At 42.0% G+C, this 14,323-nt stretch overlaps 1 protein-coding gene across 1 annotated transcript; it reads right to left on the bottom strand.

The window, feature by feature from the left end:
• Window positions 1-273: 273 nt before the first annotated feature.
• On the bottom strand, window positions 274-14,317 carry RAB43 (RAB43, member RAS oncogene family). Its single transcript, XM_041427553.1, has 3 exons — window positions 14,055-14,317; window positions 6,371-6,554; window positions 274-5,522 (listed from the first exon to the last, which is right to left on the bottom strand). Exons 1-3 carry the CDS (start codon window positions 14,262-14,264, stop codon window positions 5,269-5,271), a joined length of 648 nt encoding a protein of 215 aa, XP_041283487.1. The 5' UTR covers window positions 14,265-14,317; the 3' UTR covers window positions 274-5,268.
• Window positions 14,318-14,323: the final 6 nt, after the last annotated feature.

The raw sequence follows: 14,323 nt of genomic DNA, 5'->3' as shown, positions 1-14,323 counted from the left end.
TTTCATCCCTCATCCCCCAGACAGCTCTGCTGGAGAGTTTGCTCAGTGGGAACAATTGAAAGTGCATGCATTTCTGGAGCTGATGGATGTTTGGAGGGTAAGAGGAACTTAGTTCAGCACCATTTGTTTCACTAAGAGTACATTAGGTCACATCTTGTGTAAAAGTACACCATACATCACTGTAGGACAGAATACATGATTTCTTAAAATTGATTTTGTTTCTGATCATATACCACAACATGGTACATGCATAAAATAACAACAAAAGGTATTAATTGCCAAATGTTTACTTTAATTAAACCTTTTTTAATGATACACAGTACAATGTATCCACTACTTTGCTAAAATTCACAACAAAAGCAGGTTTCATGTTTAAAAATACTTCTCATAATAAATTCATAAATAGATGAAGGTAAAGTATAAAAAATTACCGTAGTATGCAAGCTTGCTCCCTTGTCTCCTCATATTCCAAATCATTTAGTCAGTATTGAGATAAGAAAGTTTAAAAGCAAAGTAGTTACTGATGATTAGAAATGTACAGCCTGCATCTCTCGAAGAAACCTTGAAAAGCAACAGATTTGTCCTAGAAAATGCAGAACCATTTTAACACTGTTATCACCCAAACCCCTCAGATAATTTTGGAATGCAGTGAATGAATTCAATATGAATTAGAGATTTTTTCCTTCCCCCCCAGAGGTGTGTGTGAGCCAGACTGGCTGGGATGCTCCCTTCTCTGGAGTTGAGGGGTTTTTACCTGTCAGATCTCAGCGAGTGAGGCACAGGAGAGGGAAAATCTGGCTGACAGCACAGAGCACATCTGCCTGTCAGAAATCTGAAACAGAAATCTTTAAAAACAGTTACAAAGAACTAAATTCACCTTCTGCTCAGTACCAGCCTGTATCTGTTTTCTGTCTGGCAGGCAGGACAGGGTCTGGTTCCCCCCACTGGCTTCCCCTGTTTTGGGAATGGTTTTTGTGTCTCACATCGTCCCAACACAACTCTGTGGGGAATCCCTGATGCTGCACCACCAAACCCTATCAGCAAAGTTCTCCTCATCAATATTATCACTCTCCTAAGAAAGCATTTATTTTGTCAAGTATCAAACTTTTCACACTTTATCTATTTTAATATCATTTATAAAGGGAAAAAAAATCTTACTTATGCACAGCATTGAACTAGGAAATGAACATGAAAAATGCAGAATAATCAAGATGCTCTGCCTTTCACATTAATGATTTTTTTTTCTCTGATAATTATTTCCCTTTAGTGCAAAACCACTTCCACACAAGTTTTGTGCTTCATTTGCAATGGTACCAAGATGCTTTTGAAGACACTGGGAGGCATCTGTCTGCAGCTTTCCTGTCTGTGTGAATTCAGCTCTTGGCTTGTGTTAAAAAATGTCTTCAAGTTTTCAAGACAAGTTTGCATGCCGTGTCCAAAGGACAATCTCCCAAACTCTTCTTTTCACATATGACAGTCCAGGCACCCAGAAGGAGCAAGAGCTCCACTTTTGGTCAAGTTCTTGGAAATCTATCAGTATTAGCCAATAGGAGAGCTATCAGTGGTTTTAGCTGGGCTTCATTTGGATTTTCCCCTCTGAAAAACCTGCTTGCCAGTACAGTGAGAGTAAAAAAATCATCAGGACTTCTCCTCTGTTCTCAAGTATTCTCATTTTTCTCAAATTCTGTTTTGCAAAGCAAACATTATTAGGTTTCTGGGCTGACATTGATGTGGTTTTATATTTACATAATTATAAATATTTGTACAGGTTCCATCCATGATGATGGACTGGATGAGAAACTGGAGATAAAATTAGCTTAAAATCAATACAAAGGGTAACAAAGGCTCCTGGGAAGCACATTCTGCTGATGACTTCATTTCAGTATCTCCCTCTGCATTCCACTCCCAAGTGCTACAAGGCAGAGATCAATGTCCCCTCCTGTGCTTTTGTAATATTTTTGCACACTTTGGTACTGCCAAAAAGGAATGATAAATACTAATGCAAATACATGATCAGCCAAGGGGATCTGCTTAAAAGCAATTACTGCACCATAGCCTTGTTAATATTCAACTGGCAGTAAACAGATTTCTTGGCAAATGTTTATGCTGTGAACTCTGAGCAAGCACTTCTGAATTATTCACTTGATGTACATCAGTGCCCATTTATACCCGGAGAGGTGGAACTCAGGTTTTTACCCGTAAATCACAGGTTTATTGCTCCTCACTCTCTCCACCCAGGTAGCCTTTTGGTTTCAATAGGATTAATGGAGTTAAACAACCCAATTCCTGAATGCCTGAACTCCATAGCTGTGTGTGAGTCCCAGCTTTGATAAAGCCTTCAGCAGAGCAGAGAAAAGCTCCACATTTTCTGTTTATTTCTGGTCAAGAAGCTCCCAGCCTAGTGGGCAGCGAACAAAGGAAGGGTTTGGTAATCAAAATAAACTTTAACTACTGACACCCCAAGCACCACCATCTGCTAACCTAAAAAATAAACCAGGTCTTCAGGTTTCTTCTGAAAAAAAAAAATTAAAAATAAACCAAGTCTTCCTCTCTTTCTTTTGGTCAGTTAGGAGGGCAGGCAAACTTGTACTCCACTTGCTACAAGACAGAAGAGCCAAGAGTTAAAAAACAAAACTGATTTAAAGCCATGGTTTTAGTTTTCTGCAGGAAACTGAAAACTGACTGGAATTGGTGCCTTCATTTAAAGTACAGCAAACAAATCACTGCTGCTGTATTGCACATCTTCTGACTGAACCAGACTGACCTGCAGACAGAGCCTCACCCTTCAAGCCTACTTTAAGAGCTAAATCCAGGCAAATTGTAATGAAAAGTGTAGTGCCTGGTCTAATTCTACTTATTCATTAAACAAAGCTCAAAATTAAGAAAATGGATCAACAATTCCTCAGTTCTTCATCTACTGTAAGAACACAATCACTCACTGGCTGCACTGGAAGCAGGATTTATGTTCATTTTACTTCTTGTTCCAGTTTAAGAAGAGTTGCTATGTAAACTATGGATGTCAGTCTGAGAAGTAGCAATACTGTTCTTAAATGCACGTGGGTTTTCCTCAGCAGTCAGTAGTTTGGCACTAATGCTGCAGGTAGTGGGGGCTGAGCTCATCTGGGGGTCCCTGCTCCAGCAGAACTGCAGGACCACGACCTGCAGATCCAAACTGCAACAGAAACTCAAATGTTTGCAAATATTCTGTACCTGAAGGACCTCACCAGCAGCAACAGCAGCCACCAGCACTCCGTTTTGGCTTGGACTGTCTTCACAGTTTCTCCTGAGAGCAGAACATGGGGAATAAACCAACAACTCCAGGGTTTGGAAAATTCCCATTTTCATTCCCATTCCCAACTGCCTAACTGGGCATTTATTGCCTACTATCTTTGGAAGTAGGAATATCCTGGAAGACCATCCAAAACCACTACCAAGTACTGCAGCTCAGCCTGCCCTTCTGTAGAAAATACCGAATTGTGAAAACTACACTAGTTGAAAAATTTAAGGCCTTTTCATTCTCACAACTATAAAATTTGAAAACTAACCCCTTAGACAGAAGCAAACAGGCTACAAAGCACACATTACTCCTCAGTTATCAACCTCACAGTTTAAAAAACCAGAAAGAGCAGAGAATGCTTCGGTATTTGCTATAGGAAGATGAATAGGATTAAAATTGGTATCCATTAGCCCTTTCCTAAATCTCCCTAGTTTTCATGACACTGGGTATGGTGGATGACTGAACTGGTGCAGCCCTCATAGCAGAACAAGTCCTTTTTGACCTGGATTTGTCAAAGAGACAAGACATTCACTTCAAATGGTGCTTCTTGAATGTGACTCCTTCCAATTATCATGATTGCAAAATTCCCTTGCCATACCTGAACACCTCTGCCTTATCTGCAGAGTTTAAAATATTGCTGCTCCTGCTCTCTTTCCAAATCCACTTTTGTAAGGTGCCTGAGAGTGTAACTGCAGAGGAATCCCTCAGCACCTCAGCTACATCTACAAGGGACTCTAAAGTGCTGCATCTCAAAGAGCTGCATTATGAAAACTATTTTACTTTGTGGAGACTTTTGATCCACTATGAAAGATTTTTCCTGCTGAGTGTTTTAAAGAAATGAAAAGCAACTGGTAACTTGTGATAGGGAGAGGGGAACATTTGGGTACAAAGCTGGGAGGGAATCACTCAAAAACACATTGGTTTCTCACAACCAAGAAGTTGCACTCATGCAGTTCTCAGCTATTCTGAGGTCTTCTTTCCCATTATATGCCCATGCAGTATTTAAAGAGATGGTTTAAAAAACAAAACCAATTAAAGAATCAAATCCACTTATGCCACTTATACACTCTGGTAATTTAACACCAAATGTCTGACCAGAATGAACCCTGTATTTGACCACTAGGCACATGGCAAGAGATCTTGGCTACAGTCACTTCAAGGTTTCTCCAGTTCCTGTTTCCAGTGGTGCAGGTTTGAGTTGTGGAATGAAATGATGAGACCTGAGGGCAAAATCTCAGTGATGCTTCAATCCGGATAAAGGAGCTATCACTGTGCAAACAACAGGCAAATGAAATGCATCTTCCCTCTCCTCAAGCCTGCTTTAAATCACCACCCTGGTCCAGTGACAGTGCTCAGGCTGGTTTTGCTTTCTGTTAAAACTCCAAATGATAACAAAACCTGAGAGAAGCTCCCCGACCTGGGCCCGCTCCAACAGCAACTAGCAATCCACATGCCCTAGGACAGGTGACTGTTATTTGGTCCTGTAATCAAAATCTTGGCTATTCTGGCCCTTGAAATACCATTACCAAAGACACTGACGCTTCCTGGTCACGGTGGAGTGCTGAGGATTTGAAGAGATACTGTCAAGATTGCCTATTCTAAACGTGACCTCCTTTGCCACCAGTCTCCTACTAAATGCTCAGACCTTTAGGTGTGCATCAGTCTCTTTCCCAACTGAATGTCTTCCCACCCCAAAATACCAAGTTCAAAGTAGTTTCCTCCATTTTTGTAACTCGTATGAAGGATACAGAAAATAAAACCGTGGGGACAAATGTTGAGTACATTTTTCAGAGGGTCTGACTTTTAGGACCACCTCTCCAAAGTCCCTTTTTAAAAATAAGACACCAAAGCAAATAGGATTGTGTCTAACTTCTACAAAACTGCTGGTTTCACAGGAGGAGGAGGAGGAGAATATGGCTACCATGCTACTCAGCATTAGGGTGAAGCACCATCTAAATTCCAGTAAAGTTAGGGATATCAGCTAGCTCTTATCAGCAACCACACCCCCAGCCTTCCACAACGTCTTTGCTGTCGAGCTTGATGCTGTCAGTGTTCTTCTCACTGAACATGGGCCCTCCATGCCTCATCATCAGCTCTGTGGCCACCTTCACAAAGGCCTCCTCCACGTTGCTGGAGTCCTTCGCCGAGGTCTCTATGGCACAGATGATGTTGTCATAGTGCTCAGCCAGGCTCTGGGCTTCTTCTAGCTGAACCTCTCTAAGGTCACTTAGGTCAGACTTGTTTCCTGGAAGGAAAGGGAACAACAGAGGGATTTATAAGGGCTTGTTTGTGTCACAGGAAGTGCTTGGCAGGAGGGTCTCAGGTTGCCCAAGGAAGCTGAAGAACTTCCATTCTGTAGGTTTTAAAAATGTGACCTGAAAAGGCCCTGACCAACCTGACTCTGGCCTTGCTGTGAGCAGGAGGCTGGACTGGATAATCTCCCCAGCCCTTTCCAACCTGTATTTCTGTATTACCAATAAAGAACAGGAAAAGTAACTGAAGAGTGGTGCGTGTAGACCCTAACAGAATGGAACAGGCTAGAAATTGAAGTTAAACCCATTCTGTGAAAACAGCAGCTGTCTGCTGATTCCTAGGGAAATCTAGAATGGTACTGCTCTTGTATTAGCAGCTCTACAGGCCCCAAGAGCTGCATCCGAGTCCAAAACATTCGGGCTGGAAAGCAGAACTTCTAGCAAAGAACTGACAAACTCTGAGTGCCCCAAAGTCCTTCCAAAATTCCCTGTCTGCTCAAGTGGGTGTGTGTTCCAAGTCACCAAAACACATCAGCTTGCTGTGATGGAGCTTCCCTGGGCACCTAATCGGGAAGGGAAGGGAAGGGAAGGGAAGGGAACTCCACAGCAGCTGTGCTTCAGAACTGGGAAATCCTGAGCATCCCAGTTCTCAATTAAATGAGATACAAAGGATTCAAAGCTGTCTACTCCTTAACAGAAGTCAACCAAAACAAAACATCTCTGCTCCAGTGAATCCGCTCTTTTGGTAAAATTTCTGATCGGGTCTGTTGCACACACCTGAACTCCAAGCAAAACCAAAACCTGAGGCCATATGACAAAAGCACTGGCATTCCCAACTCACCAATCAGTAACTGCACGATGTTGGAGCCAGCATACTTCCTGACATCCTCGATCCAGCGAGGGATGGACAGGAAGGAGCCCCTCTTGCTGATGTCGTAGGCCAGGATGGCCCCGTTGGCGCTGCGGTAGTAACTCTGTGTGATGGTCCTGAACCGCTCCTGGCCCGCCGTGTCCCAGATCTGCAGCTGAGGGGACACAGCGGGGTCAGACACAGCACACAGGGACACACAGGGACACGTGGGGAACTCAGGACTCCTGGACAACTGACCACTATGATTAAGCAGAAGCCATTTATTGTTTACATGACACATTTATTTATACATTCTAACTCTCTGCACATAGCTTTCCTGTTGGTGCCTTTGCTTGTCCATGAGTTCTGCGTGCACGTCTCAGAACGTGTGACTGCTTACAGCCCAGGCGGCTCACAGCTCTCTGCTATCTCTTTCTTGTGGTCTTGGAATTCAGTTTCTTAGCTTCTTCTTTATTACTTTAGCACAGTTTATGTCCTAGTAACCTGGATGAATTCCAGAGGGCCCTGAGAAGATTCTGGTAAGGACAGTTACAAGTGGGATGGCTGGTGCTCACTGCAGTCTAAGTTGTTCAGATACAGTGACACACAGTGACACCCAGCACCAACCAAGGGACAGGGCTAGATCCAAGAGCCTTGATCCACATCTCCTGTATATGCAATGCATTCTAGCCCTGTGTTTATCCAGCCTTTTGTACGTGATCTAAGGATGAGAATATATGCTTGAGAACCTTGATATAAACATATATATAATAACTACATATATATGTATGTGTTCTATGCTGAGAACTTGGCTGCTCAGAGTTTGTGCCTGCATCAGTTGGGACCCTGGTTTCCTGCCAGCAAGCTCCTTCTGTGGCAGGTTTTGGAACTCTCTGGTGTGCCCAGCCCTTTGTCATCCTTGGCAGCAGAACAGGGTGCCAGCCTGCAGCCAAGGTCACCTGGTGTGTTATTGACACTACAATTGGGTTTTGGCCACCACACCATCGGTGGCTCTGCCAGTTCTGTGATGGGCAGGAACAAAGGGAGCAGGATGTGGTCACATAATCTGAGAGCACTGAGGCTGCTTTAGAAGGAAATATCAGACAACTAAAAGAATAAAGGTAAAAGAGTGTGTAAACAAAATGCCAGCAATCCTAGGTCTCAATGAAGTCAGTGAAGGATCTGTCAGTGTCAGCACCTGTACTTTCCTGGGTGGTAAAACACACATTACAACTGGGCAGGAAGGAGAAATGCTTGGTTTATACACTTTTTCCTAAATCCAGCAGCATAAGAATTATGAGTTGGGTATAACAGTTTGAGTTCCCAGTACTAGATGTTCCAGAGGAAGAAACCAAATAATTCAGAGTGGACAAACACAGTACGCTGCTCATACGGAATTTCTTCTTAAATCCCGTTGTTTTATAGGTTGTCTAATGTCCTGGAACATGATGGCTTATATTCCAGGATCTTTTAATCTAAAGTAACTGTGGATGTCCTCATCCTCAGTATAAATCTCTAATCCTTTCTGAATCTTCCAAAGCTCTTGGCTTCAATATATAGTCACACAAAATGAAAGAACTTCCTTCCATAAATTTATGTTCTGTTGCACTTTCACTTATCTATCCCCAACTGGTAAATGGGAGACCACCGCTTGTCTTTTTGTGCCATTCCTTATATTCTGCATCTCTACTGAAACAGGACCTAAGCAAATACAACTGGGGTTTTGAATCCTCCTATAGGGTGAACCTTTTATTTATGGTTTCCCCTCTCTCTGAACCTCCCTATTCTGAAGTGTTGTCAACAACTTAACATAGTGTGCCAGAGCTATTGTATACTAAATAATATGGAAGCATTTTTCTTTTTATTTCTTTTGCACAGTAGAGTTTTCTTAGTATCTTCTGTCTCTGCTGCATTTTTGAGCAGCAAATTTCCCTTTGGAAAAGGCTGTGCTGATAAGATCTCACTTCCTGTGCTAAGCAAGCATTCAGATCCAGCTGATATATGTACAGCTGAAAGGGAATCAATCCCAGCAAAAGGACTTCTCAGAGCAGGGGAAGGACTGTAATGGACTCAGAAAACCACAAAGCAATGATTATTAATGAAACAGATAATGGTTCAGAGCAGTCAGCAGCAATTAGCAGGGACCAGGAAACTGAGGGCAGGTTTATGGGTGATCTCTGCACTCAAGCCTCCCACCAGCCCTTTGTGGTTGTTAAATCTCAGTACCTGATTAGGTCAAGTGCTAGAAAAGGCTAATGATGATTACCCAACTCTTGGGAAGGGCCTGAGGGATTATGTGCACACAGACAAATTGGAAACATTTGAATTAAGAAATAAAATTGTTTTGGCTTACACTTTTCATGTGGTGTAAACAGAAGTGCAGAGTGACTGAGCTAAAGAACAACTCCCCCTCCAGTGGGGAAGCTTGAAAACCTTGTCTGCTCACATCGTCTGTAATTTGAATAATGTCTTCCAGCATTAAGAACTATAGACACAGCAAGGAGGCATTATGAAGCAGATCACTTAATGTAAAACAAGTTGTATTTCTAAAGGAAAAACACAGCTAGTTTGCTTGCCAGCATCTTTAGAAAATTCTAAGAAAAAATATTTCACGTAACATTAATCAGTCTGGTACACGGTTAAAAATATAATTTAAGTAATTACAAAAATACCAGTTCTAATCCTAAGTAAACACTATTTTCTCCAGCATATCTACAGAGATAAATTTCACAGAATTCTACTGAAAAAGAACCATGACAACTATAAAAAAATACCAATCACAACTGTAACTTTAACCAGCTCATGCACAGTAAAATCTTTATATAGTATTTCTGTTAAACTATATTTACGAGCATATAACTCTTGACAAATAATAACAATTGAAAACTCTTTGGAAAAAGAAATGTAGTCTTAGTACTTCTCACTCCAAAGTCCCTCAGTTTAAGTTAGAACTTAAATACCAAAAGAACTGTACCAGCCACAGGTTACTAAAAAATATATGCTCATGTATTCTTTTGTATTGTACAAGTGTATGATGTATGTCGTAAATGACGTAATAATTATTAATTTAAAATATTATTTATTAAAATAAATGAATGAAATTTAGTTAATAAAATTTAATATTTTAGTAATAATTAACAATACTAATAAATAATGCTTAATTATTACTTAATAATAATACTTAATTACTTATTTCCTTGATTTAAGTGCTTCAGCTTTGTAGATAACATGATGGTAGCCATGTCTGTCACTCAGTAACCTTTTAAAGCTGTTCCTGATTTTGTAATTACTTTGGCAACTCCTTTGGTGTAAGAAAGACAGAGAGAAGTTGGGATTGCTGGAGAATCGTGCTGAATTCATCTGAAACTACTAATCAGAAACACCTATGAAATCAGAGATTGGTGGCAGGGGACCACTGCTAATAACAAAAGAGAACAGGGAATACATACTCATTTTTCTGAAGGAATATGGCAGAATAAAGGAGCCACCTTTCTCACTGTTTCACTACTGAATACTCATTTACTCACAAAAGCTGGTTATTTTGATTTGCTCTTAGCGTTGAACCTTTTGGACAGCCACACTCCTCATGGTGGGACATAAAGGACAGTGAGAGACCCCAGAAAAAATCTGGAACAAGGAATGTTTCAATTGGATGTAAGAGGAAAACAGAAGGTGGTAAAAAAGGTGGTAAAATTAACGGGGGTTCTCTGGAAGACATTCTGGGATGTCTGCTCAGGCTTACAGAAAGCAGATTTTGAACTACAGGGACAGACAAAATGCTGAAGATGGCGAGTGACAGGTTGGCCAAAGAGCACAGCAAATGACCATTATCAAACAGGCTAATGTGGCTGTTCTTGCATTGATCAACATATTTTTTATCAAAGGTTAATGCTTAACAGATGGCCCCAAGACACAGCAAATAATTTCTCCCTCCCTTACTTCCTACATAATTTATTAAGTACTTTCCTGATTCTTCTAAAGTATCACAGGAGTTCAGGTGTGCTTTTGCTTGTGGAGCAGCATAAATAATGACTGAGCGCATCCTCCAGCTGATACCTTCCTTAACAAAAACAGAAATGTCACTTTTGCAGCAAAATTCCATAAAATTTCCCAGCAGTGAAACTGGACCTAAAGACTGTGCTAAATGACTCTTAACCAACTGTGTCTGAATCCTGTCATCTCAAATGGCAAACAATAACATGCATCCCTGTAGGCTGGCAAATCACAACACTTGCTCCTAAAAACATTTACTGAAACAGCCTTGCAACTTAATCCAGGCACTTTTTGCCAAAAGCAACATCTCTGTGGCAGTGTATTTCAATTTAAAGTGATATTCATAGACAGAGCAGGCAGGATGAACTGCTCCATTCAAATGTTTCCCTACACAATTTTCAGAGAACGAGGAATGCCTCTTTTTTTGTGAACACAGTATTCCCATTTGCTACAGGTTATCAGTGTCAAAGGAGTTGACACAGAGCTACATTTTCCTCTGGATATCAAAGAATATTGCTTCCAACAGCTCTGCTTTTGTCTGTGCAGCAAAGTCACTAAATAACCAATAAGGAAACAGGACACTTAACAAGACACAATTTTGTATTACCAGCAATTTGGCCAGATCAAGACACAAAATAAATTTTGGGCCATTCTGAAAGGAATAAAGCTCCCAGCCATGAGGCCTGAATCAAAGCCAATAATCTTGATAACATGGGGGCTGAAAAAGCCTGTAAATGAAAAAGTGCAATGGTACTTCTTCATTTAAATACTTCTTCAAATAAAGAAGTATTTGTTGTAAAAGGAACGTGTTTTCAACTGTTCTTCTCTCCTGCTACTTTCTGAAAGTTATACTGAGGGAGAAAAACTATGGCATAGAGGAAAAAATACTTTATTCAAAACACTATGAAATGACAGCATAAAGTAGGCATTAAAGACAATTAATTAGCTCACAGGAGGTAATTAATCAAAAGAAAAATACTTTTGTTATTACTAACCATGATTTATGGACTTGGACTTAGGAATGTCCTTGCCTATCATTATGTAAAATCTTGGTTCCAGCATTTTATAAATATCTTTTCTTACAGTGACATAACAGTTATAAAACATTTTTGTTCTGTTTGCCAGATTTTTTTCTATCACTCAAAGAACAAGCAATTATTTTATCAATAGGACTCTAATCACTATGCATTAAGTGATTAACACCACTTTTGAGTGCTTACCAAGACAAACTTTCAGGTACTACAGTCTGCACTCTAAGATTCAGCCAGCCAGGCAGGGTGTTTTTTAGAGAAAGCAGTATGCCACAATTTCAAACAGCATGTACTGGAACATTTCTTTAAATGAAGACAGCCTGCAGACATTTCACAAAGCTCATCTCTTTCTAATGAAGTTTAGTCAGCTCCAGCAGTGTGTGGAACTCCACGTGAGACACTTGAAAGAACACAGCTGCAAGGTGCAAGGAAAGCCTCAAGTTTCATAAATAATTGAAAAAAAAAAAGTTATTTGCAGCACCTTAACCTTCAGTATTCCAACAGGCATCACTTCCCTTATCCCAAAAAAAAAAAAAAAAAAAAAAAAAGAAAACCACATCAAAAGAAAGTGAGACCTAAAATCCTTGGGTTCTAAATGTTTCAGAAATATTATGTAACTGTGATGGGAACATCAGAAGTTTGAAACAGAAAGGGGCACATTTAACCTTAAATTATTTGTTTCAATATCAAAGTAAGTGTAGTTGGGTTGCAATATTACCCTTAGCCAGACTAAAAATGAAGTTCAGGACTGGGGAGGTGGAACAAGCTTTTGCAGACACTTTGTTTTGAAGGAATTTCTAAAGATGAGCTTCTAAAACATTACAAAACCAAGAATTGTCTCATTCCTGCACCATTTGCTAAATAGAAAACAATACTGTCCTGGGCAGCATAAACCCCTAAGGAAATCAAAGCAGCAATTACCTGGCCTGCTTTTGTGAGGCAAGAAGTGCAAGCAGAGTGTGCAAGGGAGCCAAAAAAAGTGCAAGGAAATGCTTCCTTATTTCCTGTTTCCAAGAGCACTCTGCGGAAACCTAACCCAGGTTAGATGGGCTGCTCTGAAATCTCAATCGAACTGGAAAAGTCTGATTTAAACCTCACACACAGCCCACACCTTAACTGAAACAAAAGAAAACCCTCCAAGCAAATGCTTTCACATTCAGGCTGTGTCCCTGACCCAGCAGCTGACAAAAGTATCTGTAAGGTCAACCAGCAAGTGTTGGATTAATTTCCCTAAAGTAATACTTAAAATACTCTCCTTCAATACCTGCATTCCTCATTTTTTTCCCCGAGTGGAAGTACAGAACAGACCAAAGAAAAAGAAAGCTTCAAGACCTTGCTCTTTCTTCCTTGTTTTTTGCAAAACACTTAGAAATAACACCCAGGTTTTGTTACAGCCAGGCTACTAATCCTGGAATACCCAGGTGTAAGCAGTGACAATATGAAAAAGCACACCTGGGAACTCCGGCTGATTTCCTGGGACACTCCTAAAGTCCCTGGCACCAGGAACAGACACATTTGTCACTTTCTATGAGCCCGGCATTTAAACAGAGGCAGCTTTCTACCTCAGAGGAGGAGCCCCACTCCTCACCTGCCAGAAAGTGTGGGAGAGGCACCCACAGCTCAAACAGAAAACCTCAGTTTGCTCTTCAGCTCCTCAGCCAGACGTTGACAGGGAAAGGTGTGACACTAACAAGGAAATAAACACTGCTGCAGGGTATGAAACTGCTAATCCCTCTCTTTTACTAAAAAATGCCAGCCTTCATTTCTGTTCTCTGCAACTTTCTCACCTTAATACTCACCAAAGTTAATTTACAAGGAAAAAAAACACCAGAGGACTTTGACACCTACTTTGGTAAACACAGGCCAAAACTTAACTGCATCGCTGTATTTGTGTCACCAAAAGCTTTACAATTCCATCATCCTCCTGCAGGCAGTGACTGAATTAAACGCTTTTTAGTCTAACTGGGGGTAAGGATAACTGCAGGACCCAGGAGGGGCTGGTGAAGGGACTGTCCCGGTTTAAAGCATCCACTATAAACCCTAGATGCTTTCCACATTTTCTCCGCACTGTTTACTTGTACTCCTGTGCTCAGAGGGTGAGAACAGTTGCAGGGAATCTGTGCCACTGAGAATCTCAGGATAGATCCACGGTGTACATGTCCTGGGCTCTTTCTAACCCTAGCTGATTTCCCCCAACATAACACCCTCCCCCCCAAAAAAACCCCCAAAACAAAACAAAAAACAAAACAAAACAAAAAAACCCAACAAAACCCCAAAAAACCCCAACTATGTCAAATTTAGAGTTTATTGGTTCCATAAAGAAGAACCGTGAAAACGGCACTTCCTGTGACACCCCGTAAGCAGTGTCTTAAGATAACAGCATGCCTAATTTAAGAACCTTCTCTCAATCTGCCAGTTCCACATCCCTTTCTTGAAACACGGCAGTCCAGCTGAGCTTTCTTCTGCCTTGTAAACACAGCGCGGCCAGGCAGAAGCCTGAGCAGAGAGGGGTGCAGCTGCGGCTGCCGCAGCGCGGGCTGAGCGAGGGCTCTCCCCGGCCTTTGGGCGGAACCGGCCCGGCTCTGGCCCGGCCCGGGGCCTGGCCGCGGGCACGGCCCGGAGCGAGCCCCGCGGGGCCCAGCTCCGCTCACCTTCACCCGCTTGCCCTGGATCTCCAGGCTCTTCATGGTGAAGTCCACGCCGATGGTGCTGCCCTGGCGCTCGGAGAAGGCCCCGGTCTTGAAGCGCTGCACCAGGCAGGTCTTGCCCACGCTGGCGTCGCCGATCAGCACCAGCTTGAAGAGGAAGTCGTAGCTCTCCTCGGGGTCGGGGACGGCGCCCGGCGCGGCCACTCCGGGCATGGCGGGGCGCGCTGCGGCCGCGGCCCAGGGCAGCCGGCTCTGCGCAGCGCCCGCCGCCG

Source organism: Onychostruthus taczanowskii, unplaced genomic scaffold (assembly GCF_017590055.1).
Source record: "Onychostruthus taczanowskii isolate IOZ18803 unplaced genomic scaffold, ASM1759005v1 scaffold116, whole genome shotgun sequence".
NCBI lineage: Eukaryota > Metazoa > Chordata > Aves > Passeriformes > Passeridae > Onychostruthus > Onychostruthus taczanowskii.
Note: the sequence above shows the minus strand (reverse complement) of the source record. Positions and strands in the feature narration are given on the sequence as shown.